This window comes from Taeniopygia guttata, chromosome 1 (assembly GCF_048771995.1).
Source record: "Taeniopygia guttata chromosome 1, bTaeGut7.mat, whole genome shotgun sequence".
Taxonomy (NCBI): Eukaryota; Metazoa; Chordata; class Aves; order Passeriformes; family Estrildidae; genus Taeniopygia; species Taeniopygia guttata.
Genome location: NC_133024.1, coordinates 62038124 through 62059531, shown reverse-complemented (window position 1 = coordinate 62059531; position 21408 = coordinate 62038124). Strand labels below are relative to the sequence as shown.

The 21408-nt window shown below is 42.3% G+C and overlaps 2 protein-coding genes across 10 annotated transcripts in view; one reads left to right on the top strand and one right to left on the bottom strand.

The window, feature by feature from the left end:
• The window catches only part of DHRS12 (dehydrogenase/reductase 12), a 28762-nt gene extending 20568 nt beyond the window's left edge, over positions 1–8194 (top strand). For 7 of the 8 annotated variants that reach the window (XM_002195131.7, XM_072929376.1, XM_032748349.3 and 4 more), the window contains 5 exons: positions 517–578; positions 1307–1411; positions 1949–2039; positions 3353–3490; positions 5998–8194. In XM_002195131.7, coding sequence (XP_002195167.4) covers positions 517–578; positions 1307–1411; positions 1949–2039; positions 3353–3490; positions 5998–6125 — 524 coding nt within the window. In that variant the 3' untranslated portion in view covers positions 6126–8194. The remainder of the gene's footprint in view (positions 1–516; positions 579–1306; positions 1412–1948; positions 2040–3352; positions 3491–5997) is intronic. The other variant, XM_041716269.2, reaches the window with a different exon arrangement.
• A 7345-nt stretch (positions 8195–15539) lies between these two features.
• Positions 15540–21408, bottom strand: part of WDFY2 (WD repeat and FYVE domain containing 2) — a 65155-nt gene continuing 59286 nt past the window's right edge. For both annotated transcript variants that reach the window (XM_002197781.6, XM_030273210.4), the window contains 5 exons: positions 21239–21344; positions 18504–18605; positions 17737–17867; positions 17288–17396; positions 15540–16650 (listed from right to left, as the gene is read on the bottom strand). In XM_002197781.6, coding sequence (XP_002197817.1) covers positions 16621–16650; positions 17288–17396; positions 17737–17867; positions 18504–18605; positions 21239–21344 — 478 coding nt within the window. In that variant the 3' untranslated portion in view covers positions 15540–16620. The remainder of the gene's footprint in view (positions 16651–17287; positions 17397–17736; positions 17868–18503; positions 18606–21238; positions 21345–21408) is intronic.

Genomic DNA, 21408 nt, shown 5'->3' with positions numbered 1-21408 from the left:
TGTGCAACACAGAAAGTGTCAGTGTACTCTGAGCGATTTCACAGTGAGAAGGGACAAATGGGCAAGTCTTAAGTGCATATGCAGTGCCTTAAGAACTGTAAGTGGGAAGTGCAGTTTCCTTCTCTTGTTAATGACCCAGCTTAGATCTGTGTGTATATGCCAGACTTGCAGGGGAAATGCACTCCCCATTTCTTCACTGTTATCACCTTCCCCCATCCAAGGAATTTTGCCTTCAGATTCTCACAGATGAATGTAGGGAGCTGTTTTCTCTATAGGTAAAACAAACCTAAATAAATAATAAATAATATATGCCTTTGGCTAACTTTATGGTAATGTGAACCACTACAAGTTGAGTTGGCACACTGAAGGTGAAGCAGCAACAAAAAAACATTGTCAAATTCAGATCAGATTTCAGAGATAAAGAGACTTTGGGTTTTGGGTTGTTAAGGAGGGTGGAGAGAGAAGAAAGCTTTTTTTAAAAGGAAAAGTTAATGTTCGTGCCTGTCTGTCTTTTAGGTACATACATCATGACAACTGCCCTGGTGCCCCTCCTGGAAAAAGCAGCTGATGCCAGAGTGGTGAGTCTATGATGCTGTTTCAAAGGAGTGTTTTATTATTTTTACCCTCTGGCTTGTGACAGCAGTTCTGTGACTGTTTTAGCAGTGCAGGATTACTTAAAATGCTGTAAAGATCTTTAAAATCCTCTTGGATTTTGCTAACAACAATCTCCTTCTCTAAGGCAAAGCTCCTTCCTGCTGCTCTCAACTCTTCATTGGAAATCAGAGTAAAACATTCATTTGGGAACTTACCCTCTTTGATTCCCTAGGGCAAGTTAGCTCCTACAGCAGAGTGCAAAATATGCACAAAAGGAGTATAGGCTTAAAAGAACTTCACAGATCTTGGTGTAAAGTAAGATAGCAGGAACATTTTTAAAAATTTAAATTTCCAAGTTTTGTATGGCTTCTAATTAGCTTCAGTAAATGCTAAACATACAAACTACAAATAGTGCTATTCTGCTATTTTCTTTCTCCCCATTACTTTTCAAAAGGAAGAAGCACAAAATTCCTGAAATGAATCAACATCACTTTGAATGAAAATCCCTTCTTAAAAACTTTATGTATCTTCTATCTCACCTCCAGGTATGCTCTACTCATGAGCGTAAGCATAATGCAGAGTATGCAGAGTAATGCTACTCCATAGGGACTTCCAGCTATGGCCTGAAGACTACATTGCATGCATGAGTGCATCTGTGGGGAGTTCCTGGTTTTGCTTTTCATTCATTTGCTTTTCTTTCATTTCATTACAGATAACTGTCTCTTCTGGGGGCATGCTAGTTCAAAAATTAAATGTATCTGACTTGCAGTCGGGAAATGGGCCATTTGATGGAACTATGGTGTATGCACAGAACAAGGTACGGCCCATGGGACTGAAAACAAAGCCCAGCCCTTCCTTGCTAGGCAGCTCATACCATCTGCTTTGCAAAAAGCCTGTTGGTCATTGTTGCTTTCCCATTGCATCCAACCCTGCATGCCTGTGCATGCAGATGCACAGGCAATAATCTTCAGGACTATGATGGCATGCCCTTAGGAGTGCATACATCTTGCATGAAGGAGAGCATGGCTAGACTTTGATTTGACATGAGAGAAGTTCCAAGGGGGAACACTTTGCTGTGTCTTTAGCTGATGAACCCTGTCTGCCTGCTTAGTTCTTGCCCACAGTCTACAGCAAGTAGACATGGTCAGTAAAAACAGTGCAGCTGCAATGACTGTGGAAGTCTCTGATGAAATTATCCAATAAATCCAGCCAGGATGAGCAAGGGTATATTTGTGCTGTACATAAATGCTCTAGTATTTATGGCACATTTGATGTAGTTTGTTTCCCTGGGAACTAATTTGGTGGACAAGCTGTTGAATGTGGTGCTAGCATGGCTCTTACTGCTCTATCCTAGAGACAGCAAGTTGTCCTGACAGAACAGTGGGCAAAGACTTACAGAAATATCCATTTCTCTGTGATGCATCCTGGCTGGGCAGACACTCCAGGTAACATCTGCTTCACACTCTGACAATAATTTTTTCTTTTCAGGATTAGTTTAAAAGCAAAGAGAAATGAAACTTCCTAGTATATTTTTCCAACAGGTACAGTAATTTCTTTTCTCCAAACTGGTGCTTGCAGTAGTTTTATATCCCCTTGGTGGCTCTATTCTGCACAGTGTCTGCTAGCTGTGTATAGCTAGGGAATAATAATGGGCAGTGAATACTTCCAGCCCTGCACAAATGCACAGCAGAGACATAGTTCTTCAAGGTAACTTTTAAGTTACATTTGTAGTGGAACTGTTAAACACAGATGGAGCTTCTGCCTCTGTCAGTACCAATATGCAGACACTTGGGAATTTGTGAGGGCATGTAGGAGAATGCAGCACTGTGGAAGCCCTCTGCTCTTCCTCTAAACATTTACTGCTGTTGAGAAGCAGTTTGGCCATTCAGGCCTTTGTCTGAGCTGCAGATGTTCTTCAGTGACTGTGCCTGAGCAGCTGGGCCAGCATCAGTCATGCACTATGCATGTTGCATTCCCCAGTGTTTCCAGCCCCTTGTGCCCAAGCTTGGGATGCAGAATAGCAGTTAAATCTCTAGGTCTTTTATAGGGATGCAGTTTCCATTTACCCTGCCTACTTTATGCTTGAAAGTAGTCCTTTCCAAATAAATATCCTGGTGTTTCTTTTTCTTTAAAATACATTTATTTTTGCACTTCCTTTGCAGATTTCAAACTTAATGAACCATAGAATTATCCCGCCTTAAAGTTCAAAGACTTTCCAACCCCCAGAAATAAACACCTACATTGGTTGGGCCCACAGTCACCATCTGTTGGACAAAATAAAATGAAAACAGATTTTAGACAGGAAGTAAGCAATTTTTAAATACAGTGCTGCAACTGGTTTCCTAAAACTGGTGAGAAAAGAAGAGCTAAAAATCCCATTACAATACTGCTTTTTGGAATTTCTGTTTGCCCCATGTTTGTCATCCTTACAGTTTAGAATGGAATTGACAGAGGAACCTCTTACAGATCTTGTTGTCAGTTTTGTCTCTGTAATTTGACCCAAACAAATGAGTGCTGGATCATCTGTGGCTTAGTGCTATTCTCCCACAAGCCATCCTACTCCCAGATAGGGGGAAATACTTCCATAAGCTCCAGAGTTGCCTCCTCTCCTTCCTACACACAAAATGGCGATTTGAAGGTGTTTTGATTTTGGTTCTGGGGTTTTTTGGGAGTTTTTTTGTTTGGGTTTTTTTGGGGTTTTTTTTGTGTCAAAAAAACTATGCATGGCAGGCCACCATTGCATTGTTACCCTTTCCAGCTGTGAGGTCATCCATGCCTGATTTCTACGAGAGGATGAAGAACTCGCTGCGCACAGAGGCCCAGGGAGCTGACACCGTCCTGTGGCTGGCGGTGTCAGCTGAAGCAACAAAGCTGCCCAGTGGCTTGTTCTTCCAAGGTAAGGAGCAGTGTCTCACTGCAAAGACTGCAGATCCTCAGCCTGCCTGAGCTTAGGATCCCTGTCTGGCCTGGAAGGGGATGAAGGCTGCACCAGGCAGCTTGTGCAAAGGATAAAGCATTCCTCAAAGTTGTTTCAAGTCTAAATGTTCGAGTGAACATTGTGTTAAATTAGTATATTCCTGCTTTTGTCCTCTAAAGTAGCTGATAGAGACTACAAAGCATTTCTTTAAGGAGGGTTGGGGATTTTTGTAATGAAAATGGCTGCATGTAGGACTGTGCCAAGGGAAGGTGAATCACAGCAGTCAAATAACATCTTTTATGAGGCTAGAAAATGAGCATCTTTCTCACAGAGCACTGGGAGTTGGCTACGATTTGACAGGTTCTTCCTATTGTTCCATGCTAGCTAAAACTGCCAAGTCCGCCTTTCTCTAACACTGGGTAAAGACTTAAGCACAATGGCATTTTTGGCACTGTGAGCTTAGGGAATGGAAAAGTAGGGCAGAGCCTTTCTTTTCTCCCAGGCAAATGACAGGCATCTTTGTAGGAGCAGCTGGAAGCAGGGATGCCTCAGTCCAGAAAGAGAAAGCTCAGGGTAATTTCTTACAGAAGCTCTGTGCTTCTGTTGGATGAGGCACTCAAATCCTGATTCACTGAATTTCTATACTGAGAATGCAGGAACTTCAGACTTTTCCACATTTGGGTTGACTTTGTCCCTTCTGTCCCACAGACAATCACGCATTTATCATGTCAGCATGTGGTGCATGTGGAAACCCCACATCCCAGCTGGTCAGCTGGTTCTTTGTAGAACCAGGCTTTGCCTTTCTTTTACTCCGATCCCTTTCTTCTCATCCTAATGTTTCTGCTCGGCTGTTCTTTCTGTTTCTTTCGTAATTCCACCAGGCTCTTCCCTTTGTCCCTTTTCTACTCCCAGCTTTGGTAAATAGAGAACATGTCCTTTCTCTTTAGCTAAAGCTACTGACTTTTGAGAGCTTCGGTCCTGGCATGACTGCTCTTAAAGCTGCAAGAGAAGTTCTGTGTCTTGTGGTGAAATCAGTTATTTCTTGCTCCTACGACCTTTTGGAAGCCACAGCTTAGCACTTTTCAGGCCCCTTCAGTGAAGGGTTTGGGGTATGGGAGCACTTTGCCACAAACCCCACGCTTCTGATCCTAGGCAGCCGTTTTCCAAATCAGTCACAGTTTCCCTAGTTTCCCTCCATTTTCTGCATTCTCTTCTTCTGTTCCCTCTGAGAGCAAACCAAAGCTAGCTTTTTTTTTTTTTTTCCCTGAGAAAATAATAAAGGAAAGTGAGAACATGACTACTACTACCAGAATTCTCTGCATCTACTAAAATATATAAAAAATGCTTAACAGAGACCTACTTTCCAAGACTAGAAGCATCTTCTGTGTGATGCTGAACTTGGCTTTCATATCTAGTTCCCAAACTTTAGCACAGGCTACTGGAAGGACTATAGCTAGGTGGGAAGCCACTTATAATCACTGGAGAAGGAAACATTCCTGTCTCTGTCCTCAGTTTTCTATGAGCAGAAGTTATGTAGTGTGTGCAGTCAGGTAAATATTTGCCCTTAAGAGAGCAAATACCTCTGCTCTCCTGGGGCAGTGGCAGCCTGGTAGGTTTTCAGGGAAATCTGCTGCTCAGGGTTGCAACAGCTTGTTCTTTTTGTCTCAGCTGGCTGCTGCGGAAGTTGGCTTGCTAAGTAGACTGAACAGTGCTGCACCAGTGCTCTGACTGTTGTTCCACAGACACCTGACAGCAGTGTCATAAGGCTCCCAGGCTCTAGACATAATGTTTTTGGAGGGGAAGATCCCTTAGAGTGGACAGTGGTAACAGCTGTATTTACAGAGTGAGTGACAGGCATGAGATTTGGAAAACCAAGCAAAGCATCAAACTGAGCACACTTGGTTGGATACATGTCACTTATGGTGACTGAGCAATAAACCCAAATTCCTTTGCATTTAGAATTTAACCACTGTTTCTAAGGATGAAGGTAAGCATTTTAAGACTGAAAATACTCCTAACTACAAAGTCCCAGCTGGGGATTTGTACATTACTAGAAACGTTATCCTGGAGACAAGGAAAAATGTTCTTTCAAGTGCAAAATCATCCTCTGCCTGCAGCAACAAACTTCAGCTATTACTCTTTGCCTGCAGATGCTGCACTAGTGACAGGCATAATTCCACAAAGAAGCCTTCCTTTTCCTTAACTGTCCCCAGCTGCAAATGGGGGCTTGCTGCACACTCCAGGTCATGTTGTGCTACAGAAAAATCACTCTAGCTCCAAAATACAATTTGAATTGGTTTAATTTTTGGTTTAGAAGGTATGCTTAACTAGCATTATTTACAGGTACCTAGAAAGTTAATTTGCCTGGCTTCAAGACCATGAGGTATGTTTGGACAGTACAGAGTCTATCAGAAAAACCTCCTTTCTGCTATAAGAGAGTTAAATGTACCCATAATGTTTTGTTTGTTTTTTTTTTTCTTTTCCAGACAGACAACCAGTCCCTACACACTTACCCCTAGCATACACCCACAGTCCACCAGAGGATGAAGAGAAACTAATGGAGATGCTGGAAGAGTTCTCCCAGAAGTTTAAATCTGTTTCTCCAGGAATTTAGTGTCTGCTGACACTGTCACCACAAATCTTCTAATTACACAGTAATCTACTGTTGAGGGGAAGTAGGATGCCATAGGCCTGTTAAAAACAAATTAGGTTCAGGTGTTCTCATAATGAGATGGTAGAGTGGCACCTGTGTGCCAAGTCTGCTGCCAAGTCTCTCCCATTGTGAAAATGCAGTTGCTGCCTCAAGACATGCTAAGGTTGTGTTCTTTGGATTGGAAGAAAAATTGAGAGGCATTAAAATAAGCCCTGAGACTTTGTAAAGTTACCTAGAATAATTTAAAACACTCAGCACAGAGAAATGCAGAGGAGTGTACTTTCAGTAGCTTTCATGAAGGACTTCAGGAAAGTGGGAATGTTTTAAACAATTTTTAACTCCTATATTTGACAGGTTGGTGGCTTCCTTCTCTGCATGAGGGTGATTAGACTCAAACATGTAACTGGGAATGCAGAAACTGTCTTGCAGAGCCTGCTTAGTTTAAAGGGAAGGATTCCTCACAGCCTTTAGTTTCTATAAATTGGTGCTGGTATGCAGAAGTGATCTGCTTCCTCATGTTTAAATAGCAAGAATACAGGAACACTGCCAAATGCCTTCCACATTACTTGATGGAGCCAGGGCTAAATATTATCCCATTTATGTCAAAATACCATGAAGTAGGAGGTTTCAACACAACACACCCAGACATGTCTGGAGACAGCAGAGAAATGGTTGCATGACTGTAGGCATGAAAAGAAACAACGTGCTAAGGTATACCTTGCATGCTTGCTCATTCTGTGAGAGATCAAAGGGGATTGTTTTATCACTGTGAATGGATTAAGAGGGGAAGGGAACACTGGCAGGGCACAGGTTTTAGAGGAGAATCTACCTCCTGATGCGAGGTTTGTGTTTTGTCTGGATCTGTTTACTTCCAGACACAGAGGACAGGATTCATCTTACCTGTCTGTGGACATTTGAATTACTCACTGAATTTCTCACTCTAAATCAGTAGAGGGAAAAATGGGCTTTTCACAGGGATTTACTGGATCTAGTTTAAGAAACACCACCTACAGTGCTGCATCTTTCTAACAGTGCTGAAGACAATCAGCTCAGACTAAGACATTCTGGTGGGACTAATTTTATCTTAATTATTTCAGATTTACTGCAAAGCCAAAACTATTACTAACCAAGGTAACGCCTTTACTCCTGAACTGATTGTGTTTATTAACCAGCTGCCTCCAGAACTCAGCCAAGTTGCTGCATTGTTTCACATGTGGCTCACACCAGTGTGGTAGGACCAAGGATCTAAACACAAATGTAACACAGATGTTCTTGAGCTCTCTGCAGTGACTGGCAGCTAAAAACTGCTGATGGACAAAGGAGAGCTCCTTCCATCTGCTCTACATTAGTTTCCTCCTGGCTGATGGTATTTCTTCATCAGTCAAACAACTCCTATTAAGTAAGAGTTTAAGAAAAAAACTGCTGTTTTCAGTCAATGTCCTTAAAAATAAAGACTTTACTGTCAGAGAAGCCCTGAGAAAAAATTTCCCATGATAAGCAGTGCTGAGACAAGTCAAGCTGTCACAGCTCCTCCTGAAGAGGCTGGGTCACCATTCAAGTTATGGCCTAATTTATAAAATTAACTCCTTCTTGCACTACAGTGAAAGAAAACAACAGCAAGGCTTGTACACAGGTTTATTTCCTGCAAATCTGGTATTAACATTTTCTGTGGTTTCAACTGTTAAATACAGTTACCCAAAACAAGAGCATGGCTGGAAGTATATATAGTAACTACATTTCTTAACCCAATAGCTGCAAGGCTAATAAAAACATTTGCATTATTTAGTATTTACACCAATTTGCTTCTCAGCTCTGCAGTACAGAAGAAAAGTTTAATGACTGGTATTTAAATAGTTCATAAAAGTAAAAACTGTGCACTGTATTTGTATATATTTAACACATTTTAGTCCACATTCTGCACTAGTGTATTTGAATAGTCTGTATTTTTAATTTTGTGTCTCAGCTTAAAAATGAAGTCAAAGTTAAGAAAACTGCTTTAATTAAAGTTTGGTCACAGTGTCAAAGAGTAACATGCTATGGTTTAAGAGCACTTGTAATTTAAAAAGAACTAAACCACAGGAACAGCAACTAGAGGCAAAGTCCAGAGTGTCACACACTTTGGTATTATGGTCCTGCTGATGCTTTATTTCAGCCTGATTCCACGACAGCAAACATGGCATGTGGCTGCAAGCCAGCAAGAGGACTTGTCTAATGCAATCCAGAATGACTTGCACCTTCACGTAAGTGAATACATTTACAGACTCACAGATTATGCCGAGTCTGAAGGGACCCACAAGGATCATGGAGTTCAACTCCTGGCCCTGCACAGGACACCCCAAGAGTCACACCCTGTGCCTGAGAGCATTGTCCAAACACTTCCTGAACTCAGGCTTGGTGCTGTGACCACTTCCCTGGGGAGCCTGTTCCAGTGCCCAGCCACCCTGTGGGTGAAGAACCTTTTCCTGATACCCAAACTAAACCTCCCCTTACACAACCTCAGGCCATTCCTTTGGGCCCTGTGACAGGTCACCCCAGAGAAGAGATCGGTGCCTGCCCCTCCTCTTCCCCTCACAAGGAAGTTGTAGACTCTGATTAGGTCTCCCCTCAGTCTCCTCTTCCACTTTTAAAACTTCATGGGCAAAATAAAAATAGCATCCAGTGACAGATGACCAGAAAATAAACGTGGCACAGGTCCTTGCTAAGCAGTACACACTGAGAGTTCGCAAGCACACCCGGTTCATGGGAGTGGAAGGACAAGCACAGCAGCTGCTCTTGCCACCCTTTCCAGTCCATGTGGAACCCAACACACTGACCTCACTCTGATAGCTTCACATTTTTCTTCATTTTGTGAAGTTGCCTAGTTGGGAAGTCTGGGATCAAACTCAGGGATCTTGCACAGAAATGTAGCACCATAGAGCACATGTGGAGCTGGTAATTTCTCTACATCCTAATGGAAAGGCACAGCCCATCATCATTGCAGCAGGACTGACTGCAGTGATGCAGGGGCCACTGCAACTTCTCTTTTTGTCTTGGATGAAAATTTTAGGAGGTCAATGTAACAGGTATCAAACGATTTTGTAAACTGCATTTTGTCTTTAGGTTCATTTCTGGGTCATCTTTATTCATTGCTAAAAAAAACCAAAACAACTAAATCAACCTGATATTGATGAAAGGTGTAAAAAATTGTTTATTGTTTGCCTTAGAATGGGAGCACTCCCATACCTCACAATTTTGGAGTAAACTGCAAACACCAACTGTTGGCATTTGCAGTAACACACACTCCAGCTTCTGCGTTCTTCTCAGAACAGGGTGTGAGCAGGGCCACCCATTCCTGTTAAACAAGACTCAGGTGGGATTTTGAATTTGCATTGCCTGGACTCAAAGGGAGTTCTGCTATATCCTTCATTATAGCCTGATAACTCAGTCCTGCAGACCTCAGTGTAAACAAATTTACTAGGTGGGGGACAGTCCCAGCCATTTCAATTGTCAGTACAAGCTCTAATTTGTAGTTTTGTAATGACAAAGCTTTTCTAAAAGGCATGGTACTTGAAGCAATACCAGTTTTCATTGAGCAGTGCTGAACTTGGTGAGTGGAGAGTGAACATGGAGTTACTCTTTCAGGGAACAATAACTTGATGGAACAGTGGAGGAGGGCAGCTATGAAGCAATTTAATCTGTAAGTTCCTCTCACCCTCCCTGCAAAAATAAAGCACCCCACCTCATGACATTTATGTGATCATACTTATGTAAAACTAGTGCTGGTCAACATCCACCCAGAGTAATTTAATATAGACAGTTTCCACTCTGGCAGTGCACAGCCTTGCATCTTCCCTAGCTCAGCTCACAGTGTTTCCTGTTTGTCTCAGGCTTCCATCTCTTGCTTTGTTAAGAGAGGTAATTCTGGGCACATTCAGACAGAGCCAGCGACTGATTACAGGAGATGATTTTGAAATGCAACTAAGATGACTCAAGAACTCTGTATTCCTGAAGTCAAAAAAAGCACTGATCTAGACAATGAGACAAAGAAGGCTTTGAAAAGGCACCAAATCTGATAGGGAGCAAGTGCAACAAAAACACTTCTGGGACTAAAAGTGATCAGAAAACTTCAATTTGTGAAGTAGGTCAGTATTTATGTTCCACTCTCTAGAAGGAGCCATCAGATAAAGAAAAATAATGTATTCCTCTGAAGGAAGTTTGTTCTCTCTCAAAATAAAAGCTAATGCTCAGCTTTATGAAGGGATACAGTGTCAGCCTGGCCAAAGGTCTTCAGCAGGACAGGTTTCTACCCTGCTGCCAGGAGAAACAACTCAAACCTTTGCTGTACCGTCAGTACCAGTGCCATTTCACAGATAAAAATATTGTCCAAACAGGGGAAAAGTGGTAAAACTGCACTTTCGGGGAGAGAGGTCCCAGGAAGTGCCATTTTCTTTGATGGTTAAAAGTCTTGAGCATCTTCCGTTTACTTTTCAGTTCAGAATCCACAATCTACAGGGAGCCTTGGAGTGATGCACAAAATCACGCAATTCCTCTGCTGCCCAGACACCATTTCCTTTGGGCTGCCACTGCCAAGCACTCAGGCCAAGAAATTGTCTTGGCAAAAGATATGTCCATACAACAGCTGTCAGTTTTATGACAATTCACAGAACAAGCAGGTGAATGACTCCAGTCAAAACTCAGTAAACCACATTCCTCATTACACATATAGAGAAGGAAAAGAAATAGCCAAAAGCTGATAGAAATTATTTTAGTGGGGTTAAGATACCACAGTTTATTCAGCTACATCAGCGACCACTTATTTACATAATGGAGCAGTACTGGAAAGTGTTACAATGTAGTTGGTAGAAAAGATGTTCAAATGGTTGAGCAACATTCCTACAAAACTTGAACAAAAGCCAGCAGGAGCTTTTTTTTTATATAAAATCCTTCTAATCAAAAAAACAGCAAAGTCCATGAGAGATATTGGTCAGTCTGACAAACGTAACTTACCAAGCAGAGTCAGAAACAAGGCTCAGCCTTCGGAAAGCTAAACCACAGCCAAAACTAGTGCTGATGACAAAGATGTAGCAAGGAGGTTGTGAACTTGTTTGTTTGTGAAAATTTCTTAATTACTTGGCCGTGGCAACCCCACAGAATTTTCTTGGGACAGGACAAAATAGGGGTGTTAGCAAAGGGGTTTTCACATCTGAAGGAAGCCCTGACCTGTGATAAAATGTAAGTATAAAGGTGATAAACCCTTTAATAAATTGAGATTATTTAATATCTAAAGAACAAATAACTGGAGAGACAATCTTCATAAGGCCTGACACATCTTCTGTACCATCTCAGTAGAAATGTGACTCTTCCCCATCCTCTTAATATCAAAGTGCTTACGCATTTACTGCAGTCCTTGAAAAAAATTACTTGAGGTAGATAAATATTATTTGGCAATTGAACCAAAGAACAAGAAATGGAAGTCAAATCTTCATAGATGGAACAACTCTATGTTCCTTGTGGCTTCTGGATCTGAACCATGGCTGCTGGCAGGATTACAGTACTGGGATGGGGGGATGGTTTGGCTTTATACAGTTCTGATGAATATTCATTTCTATACTGTAGGTGCTTTTTGTTTTGGTTTGGTTTTTTAGGTTTTGTTTGTATGCTGATAACATTCTTTCTTGGTGTCCCCTCTTTGCACAAACTTTGCCAGGACTTCGCTCCCTTGTTTTTATTTTGGTTTGAGTTCAATGTCCCTACTTGGCAGCAATTTCAATTGAACTCAATCTCTTTCTCTTCTGAACAGTACAATGTGTCCTGCAGCAAACACAATTTCAGACATGGCCGAAGACTGGTCACAAGGGAAAATCCCCAAACTGGGAAAATGCAATCAAAAGTCACATGTGATCACACAAAGTTAATCTCAAATCCCCAAACTTCAGGTTATTGGCAAACTGGGAACGCTGGTTTTTTTTTATTTCTGAGGAGCAAAGATTTCCTGCCAACATTCACAAGATGAAATTTTGAAGAGAAAAATCTCTGTCTTCTTCAATATTATGTAAGAGGTCATCACTGAAGGAACTCAGCACATCAATGCATCCTGAAAAAATGATCAAGTTTGTTGTTACTGTTGCATCTTCTAATTGAAAACATCCCATGTGCTCAGTGTGGTCTCCTGGAAAGGACACAGCCTGTAAAACCACACATGGTAGCCCTATTTCCTGTGTGCTACAAAACAGAACTTTGGTTGTTGGTATGCAAATCCTGTTTGGAACAGCGAGGCCAGACATAGGTAATATTTGCTAATTTGTTAGTAACTAATTTGGTAGTAGTTTAGATTTAAGGATAGTTATGTTTTTCCTTCTCTAAACAATAGAGTAGAGACAGGCATTAAATGGACTTTGAATCACAGATTAGCTGAGGTGGGAAAGAACCTTCAAAGGTCATCTGGTCATGCACAAGCAGGGTCACCTAGAGGTGGTTGCCAGGGTCATGTCCAGTTGTGTTTTCTCCAAAGACGGAGAACCCACAAACTACCTGCCTGGCCAGTCTGTTTCCATGCTCAGTCACCCTTGCAGTAAAAATGGTTTCCTGATGTTCCAAGGAAATCTGTGTTTCTGTTTGTGCCCATTGCCTCTGGCCCTGTCACTGGTCACCCGTGCATTCTCTTTGCACCCTCCTTTCAGGCATTTATACACACTGATGAGATCCCTCTGAGCCTTCTTTTCTCCAAGATGAACAGTCCCAGCTCTCCCAGATATGCTCCAGTACCTTTCACCATCTCAGTGGTCCTTTGCCGGGCTCCATATAGTTGTTTCATTTCTCCAACTCAGAGGCAACACATCCCTCCCTTTCCCAGTACCTGAGATGCCCATGCCACCCTCTCAGGCAAAGTGCAGTAACCACTACTGAGGTACTAAGAGCCCACATGTTGACATGCAGGTGATGGCCTCAAGTTCAGGAGGACAGAGCAGGGAGGTCACCTGGGCTTGGCTGCAAGAAGCAGCTGCAGACAAGGGTGCTCACAGCTGAGTACACCAATGTCACTGTCCAGGATTATCCTCTGTCAGAATGGCTGACTTGTAGCCCTATCATTGCTCTGTTTCAACATCTAACCATGACGTTAAGTCTTCTGGTAGATGGGAGGATCATCAATGCCACATTGCAAGCAGATGCCCACATTCTTTTCCCTTCACTTAAACATTTTCAGCTTAAAAAGACTGAAGCTTGGTGCTCAGATTGCCTCACCTGGGACACAAGACTCTAGCAAACTGCTCAGGCACTGTGTATGTGACCTGCCCCATCACCTGCCTAGGCCCTACAGACACTGCTCATTTTAAAACCGAGAACAGCAGACAGATGCTCTGGAGAACAATTCCCACAAGGAAGCACCAGCTAAGAAGAGAAATGAAAATCACCTTTTCTGATGTGTAGAGCAGAGAGAGGCGAGCAAGGTTTGTGTGCCCCTTGTCTCTCACAGCATGAGGTATCACTAAAAGGTACTGCCCTTCAGCAGCCCCAGGGAAAGGGAGCTTGGCTTCATTTAAGAGTGTGTGTAGGTATGTGGCACCGCATAGTTTACACCTGTATCAAAACACACCCTCCTCCCATCCTCCAATAGTGAAATTCATAAAAATAGCTCAGATTTGTTATTCAGCAAGCAAAATGGAAAAAAAAAAGGATAAGGCAACTGAGATCCCTTTTCATATGCATCAAGAAGAAGCAGACAGAAGAAACTAAGCAGCAGAGAGAAGAAAGTGAGATTGCTACTCTAACACAGCACAAGAGGAAGGCAGGCATTTTAACTCTCACAGTTTCAAATCTTTTTTCATTTGGAAAGTAAAAGAATTATTAATTAGATACATCTATTTTCCTCTTCATAATCTCTACATTACAGCTCTTGAGGGCATTGCAAAGGGACAAATTTTCCTTTCCCCCTCAGCTTCACTTGCATCTTATATAATTTTCTAAGCCCAGAGCAGTTTGTCCTGAAACTGAAAGATAAGGAGATGTTTAGCTTAAATCCAGATAACCCTGCAGGTCATTCAGTGAGAGAGAAAAGCCAAGAAAATTCTGCAAAACTGTTTTGCATACCTCATATCTACATATAAGCAACACTGAAACCATGACTCCTTGGAAGACAAGGGAGATGTGGCCACAAGTTTATTGCAGAACAGTCCAAACAAGTCATTCTCAAATGCAGTCTCCTTTGGAATCAGTTCTTCACATTTGTTTGCACATTACATGTTCAGGAGGAGGTGCTGACCCAGGGGCAGATCCTCTGCTTGCTGACTCCATCACTCCATCAGTGTGAGCACAATTCATGCTGGAGTCCCAGCCTTGGTGCCACTGCTGTCTCCTCAGGAACCGAGCACTAAGCAGCAATTTAAATTCACTTCAGCATACCCATGCTTCTGTTACCATGAGATGCGCTCCCTGCACAGCACAAGTCAGGTCTCTGGCCAAAAGGCCCCAAGCCCAAGGGAGCATGGAACACCATAGTCCAGGAAAGCTTTGTACATGTTCTCAGGTAGAATGAAATATGGCAGGCCACTTGCTCATCTTGCATAGCTTTGACAGCCAGGAACGCTTCAGTCATCAGAAAACATGCACAAGGTTTGATGAAAAGCATTCCAAGAGGAAACAAGCATTTAGTTTCCATGAGAGAAAGCAGGAAGACTGAGAAAACAACTTTCAAGTTGGAAAAATAACAGTACTGTGTGAATTATATTTGAAAATATGCTTTAAAATATGCTGTCTAGACGAGAACCAACAACAGGCTGTACATCCAGGAAACCCAGGGTGGTGTTAATTCAGAGAACATGACTGCAAAATGCTTTGTCACACGTTACAAGATGTTCAAAAAGAGAATTTTCCCTGAAAGTACACAGCAGTCCTGTCATGTGCACACAGAAGTCCACTCACCCTTTACTGCAGCAGGTCACTGGACCAGAATGAATGCAATGGATTGAGGTAACCATTTTTTTTCCCCTCAAAAGTGAATTGCTGCTGGGCAATCAAAGGAGAAGATTTATTTTCTTTGAGCATTCTCTCTCAAGAGAGAACACAAGGCTTCTCCAGGTAGCAATGTGCCCTGTAGTGGCAAATGTCATGGCCTCCACAAGGGAAGTCCAAAACAGGGCAAGACTGAGCACCACCAATGTGCTGTGTCACAGCAGCTATAACCACAAGGCCCACTGAAACGGGAGATGTAGGAAAGCCTTTGCAGAGCAAATTCTCTACACCAGTTTCTTTGAAGTGTGTGAGTAATACCATGCTAAAAAGTAACATGGATTAATGGAATGGAGACTTGGCTCTTCAGAGACGGTCCCTTTGGACAAAAGAGCTTTTTTAGTTTATTCACCTAGACAGTGTCATTCAAAAAGGTAATTTTGGTCAATCCAGGTTTTTGAATACCGTTTATTTTTAAGAGCAACTGTAAAATATGACAACAGGACAATGGGCATCATTCAGCAATATCACTTCTTGGTTTATAGAGAAAATTAATAAAAACCATCAGCATTTAAAAAAATAAATATGACTAACCGTATGGAAAACAGGAAGAACAAAATTCATCTTCAACAACACAGACAGGTATAAATGCTGAAATGTTGCTGTGCAAGGTAGAGGTAGAGGTAGAGATAAACCAGACTTTTCAGATCTAGACCAGTTTTAGATCTGCCCCCCTCCATGCACACACTCCCAAAAGTTCCTGTTGCCAATAATTTCATTTGAATCAGACTGTCAGCATCATCAAACTCAAACAAGTCTGTGTACTCCTCAGAATGCTCTGAGCTGGAAAACTATTTCAGTTTTCTGTAGAAATCTGTTGCTGAATAACCTGACCCCTGGTTCTGTGACTTGTGCAGCAAAAGAAGAGGCAGGCAGATTATACAGACCAATGAATGCTCTCTGGATGATGCCCACTAGGACAAGTAGATGGTAGAGCCCTTTTAGGAATTGCAATAGTCCATCAGCTCCTCGGTGATGCACCCAGAGACCGTGCCTGGATTTCCTCCTCTGGAAAGAGCATGGTCAGCGGAAATATCCCAAACCAACAGGTACTGGCTGCAGGGAGAGCCAATTGCCTTACACAGTCTGTTGACACTAAAAACTCACAGAGGAAGACACAACCCAAGAACCCTCTGTACAAAGCAGCAAGTATCTTGACATACTGAAATATAAAAACTAAAAATTGCACTGCACACAGATTTTTCCAAACGAACTCAAGACAACCAAAGTCAGATCGTACAAACTGTTAGTTAAAAAAATACCTTCTTGTATATTTTGAGAAGAAGTGGAAAGAGTCTTCGTGCAAATGTTCAGCCTGGATCAAGCAGAGGACATAAAGTTGTTGTAAACACATTAGTTCCTTTCTCATCTGCCGTATGTGCCCAGTGTTATCTATCTTCTGCAGTATAATTAGGGTTAGGAAATCCGTTTCTTCTGTAAATATCACCTTTCAAGTTCCACTGATGTAACATCAAGACACTACTGGTGTCATATCCCACAACTGTTAAATACAATAAAACAACATAATGAATAATGGTAAAAGACAATAAAATGCAGTAAAAACAGAACCTTTAAATAATTTACACCCTTTTTGCTTACTTCAAAGGGGCAACATGGTTAGAGGTGGATGCAACAAGTCTGAAGTAATTTGATTTAATTGTCCAGCACTTATGTCAGAGTGGCGTAAGCTGATTAAATGACATTCTGTATGTCACCAGCTTTCACCTGTATGAGCCAGGTTCATAGCTGGCCTTAAAAGAAACCAAAAAAACTCCCACTACATTACTAACTTCAATGATCAGAACAGTCATAACACATTGTGAGGGTTTTGCTTTTTTAAATTACTCAAACTGTTATAACTTAGTCATTATTTTAGCTATTTCTTTATCTACCCACACTGAGATTTAGCATGTTGAAAAACCGTTGGTCTTCCTCAAGGGAAAGCTACAGTGAGCACTTGTCCCAGCCCCTTCAGGATATAACTTCACAGACCAAGACCTCCTTGGTCCTTATTGGGCAGAAATGCTAATCCCAATCCCAAGTGAGAAGTCTCTGGGTGGAAGAAGGCAGGTACGCAGCCACGTGGGAGAGGGAAGGGAAATGAAGTACAGGAGCTAGAGCACATTCCTTGCTCCTACCTTAATAACCTTGTCTGTCCCCGAGGTCAGCAGCCATCCCCTGGTGGCATCAAAGTGTACATGAACAATGTTGTGCTTGCTGTCATGGAAAGTAGCTGTAGGCGCCCGCCTGAAGAAAGAAATCCAAAAATCAGCAAGAACTGTAACTGCAGGATTTCATCCCAAAATGTTCTCTCTTGAGGAAAAAAGTATTTGACTGCTGCTGTAAGCCATTAATTCAGCAACCATTCCATAAAACAGCACTTTGAGACCTTTCTGGCATGAAAGGGACAGGGATGAGGGGCTCTCTATCCCTCCTGACTTCATCTCCTCCTTATCCTCCTGAGAAAGCCCAGGGACCACCATGCCAGGCTGCTCCCTCCAGGAGCCTTGCACCCACCCAGGCCCTTGTAGCTGCAGGAGTTTTCCCCCGTTGGAGTGCAAGCTGGCTCAGTGTCCACCACACTTACTCCTCATCCGTTATGGACTCGTGGCAGCTGTCGCAGACCCTCACTTCAAACTCGAACCCCATCAGCGGGATGGAGGAGCGCTTGGAGCTACACTTCCCACAGACAGCTTTCCCACACTTCCTGCAGTGATGCTGCAGGAGAAACAGGCAGAAAGACATCTCAGGCCACAAACCCAGACCAGGTCACTGCTCAGGCCCACTAGCTCTTCCATCTCACACCAGCAAGACATGATGCAGCTCAGCTCTGCCGCAGACACCTTATTTCTAAAGTTCCATGAGCACTTGCAGCACTTCTACACCCCTTTAGTAAAAGTCTGCAATCTGCAGCCCTCTTCTGCTAGGCAGGAAAACACAGCATAGAAAACAGTAAGCCTTTCCCAATACAGCCTGAGCAGGTACAGATGTTTATCCAATCTCATTGAAAACAGCTTTGGTTCCAGCAGTCTCCAAAAATCAGCTGTAAATTTCTTTCTGTAACTTATTTGACTAACAGTGAGCAAAGTCCCCCATGGCTAAAGTCATGGAAGGCCCCAGATATACTCAGCCAAAGGCCTATTACATGCATTTGCTATTGGGTTTGTTTGGAAAAAAACCAGTTCAACCACAAAATTAAGCCACAGAGGGGAACCCACTGTCCCACCTCTGAGCACTTAGTGGAAGAACAAAATACAATTTCACAAAGCTTTATGGGGAAAAAGGTTACTAGAATCCATTATGAGAGAAAAGCCTAATGGCACCATGTTAACACACCAAAAGGCACATACAAACCTGCCTGAGGCCTATTTTCTTACTGTCCCACATTTGCTTGAAGTTCCAGAAGAAAGGCTGGTCACATTTTTGACAAGAGTCACTATCCAGCCACTCAGGGGTCTGCAACACACACACATAAACACGAAAATGGAAGTCAGCAACAGGTAGAAAAATTTCCAATGGAGCCTAGAGGCAGGACAAAAAGATGTGTTGTGGTGTGGCAATATGGCCAGCTAAGCTTGATTTAATATCTCCATTTTCGCAAGGTGCCATTTTGACTGTTGTTGATGATGACAAGATGATATTTGTTCCCTGGATGTCTTTTTTGACTTAGCTTTGAAGGACATGGGAGAAACAGTTCTCATCCAAATCACGAAGAAGAGTTTGATCATAAGATCACAGAGACAACCCAATTCTTTATAAAAATATTTTGTTCTGTCCTGTCTGGACAGCATTTACCATCTTCTATTGCCTCTGGTGGGATCTGGGGTCAATTAGTATTTCCAATAGCCAAGCAAATCATCTGAAGGGAAAGGAAGTTATGGGAAATACTGATGTTGTTGGGGGGTTTTGTATTCTTTCTTTCTTTAACCGCTTAAGAGGTGCTGTCAGAGGTGCCTCTGCTACAAATCACACACAGAGATGAGAAAGATGAGATTCACCTGAACAAGCCTAAGATCCAAACCAAACCCAAGCTCTTTTCCCTCATCAACCTATGAGCTTAAATAAACACAAAAGTATTGTTTAATACTTTGTGAGGAAGTGCTATTAGCAAACTGCAGTTGTCTTGCCAGAGCCACTGGTTTCTCACATGCTGCAAATTAAAATGGCAAGAAACACAGCCGAGATTAAGAACTAAAAACAATAGAAAAGCCAGGCAAAGTTAAGGACGGATTGAGATCCTCAGCTCCCAGAATAGCTTTGACTCCCAGCAATAAAGCAATTGCCTGCTTCATATTCTTCTGCCAGTTATTCTGAAGGCAGTTCATTCTGCTGGGGAAAAGCCTTGCCATTTTCTACTCACAAGAGTGTTTCTTTTTAATGCCTACAGATTTACATCTCTGTGTATAACTTTCCATCTCTTGGGCATTTGAACGCTACAGATGAAGATAACATTTTGTTTGTGACAAGTAACCACTTCATAGTCAAACAGAAAAACAGCTTATAGCATCTTTCAAACTTCTTCTTGCAGCTTTTTAAAAATTGAGTTGAAAATAAAGAATCAAGGGCTAAAATGGCTTAAATGACTCTAACACAATCTCAGTAATGTGGGAAAGGCTGATAGTAACAAAATAAGTGCTGAGCACATATCACATGGAGGAAATCCTTAAATAAGGGCAAAGATAAAAAAGCCAAAATCCAAAAGAAAGTGATTTAGGACCCAAAACCAAGGTTTGATATTAAAATCTCAAAGATTCATGTTTTGGGAATGGTTTAGCACCAAGAACACCCTGTTGTGCTGCTGATAACAAGAACAAGCCCACATAGCCATAGTCTGGGAAAGCTGTGCACCATTAGCACCTGCTGCTTGGCCTTTATTTAGCTAATAATATTCCTCCTCTATATTTTAAACCAGCCTTCTCACAGCATTCCTGCCTATTTGGTGACAAGCCAATCTTAACCCTTACTGTAGCCTTTTGAAGGCAGCAAATAAATACAGGTTTTCATTTCTGGATGTTTGAATTGCAGCAAAAAGGAAACATCTGTTGGGAAGGAGGAAACTGCTCTGCTTTCGTTTCAGTTTAGGAGCTGATGACATACTTGGCCCCTGGATTAGCAATTAAAAAGAGTCAACTGGAATGCCAAGTCACATTAAAAAAGGGAGCTCAGTTTCTGCCTATGCCTACTTCAGTATTTTTTTTTAAATCAAGTTTTCCACTTAGCATTTTTTTCTTCCTCAAGGGAGATACACTCAATCCATGCAGGCCAACTCTTGAGGACCAGCAAAGCCGGTGAAAGTCCATGCTGCCAAAAGCCTTCCTCTGACCTACCCCCTGCAGGAAGAGGGCACAGGTTTGCTGTGACTCATGGCACCAGGATTTGCCAAGCTCCTGGGCAGGGCTGGTGCCTGACTCAGCCAGCAGACAGTTCACTCCCCCCTCTCTGAGTCAGGACTCAGAAATTGCCAAGTGGGGGCTGCTCCCACAGTGCCAAAGACCTGGGAGTGTTTTTGCACCTGTTCACATTTGTTGGCCACGAAGCACAAAAGCAATTAGGAATGTGTGGATGAAATCTTACTGTCTGGATCAATACAGCCATAATTTACCCCACTTCTATGTGGTTATATCAAGACCAAGTAACAGGTGAGATTGAACCCTTATGTCCTCTTATCAAGGAAAACAAATGCTGCATTGCATTTCTCCAGAGATGACCAAGAGCCTTCTTGTTTTACTTTTTTAAAACCAAAATGAATCAAGCAGTCCATTAATTTACATCTGAACTGATATTTCTCATGATGTGCTGAAAAATACAGCAGATCATCTCAATCGCCTCCTTTCAGAACATCTTTCAGAGAAGTAATGTAATGTGCAAGAGCCATTTAGCAGCCTATTTAATACAAATTTCTGCCAGCCGATTTCCCCTGTACCATATTATCAAAGGCACGACATAATTGCTGTATAACAACTGGAGCATGTCCAGAAATGTTTTTAAAGCTTGGAATGCTCTTGTTTGGGTTGAAAGCTGCACATTTCAGAAAGGCCCCTTCTTCCCAGGACTGCTTCAGACCAAATTGAAAAGAACTAAGCATCTACCTCCTGCCTCTCAACATCCATGTTCCAGACGACGATTCCCCCGTCTGCACCACAGGAGATGAGCTGCCGAGTGTGGTGAGCATAGGAGAGAGACTGAACTTTATCACTGAGAAAGAAACAAGACAGTTAGCAATCAACCACCTATGGCTACTGCACAAGTGAGCACAGAA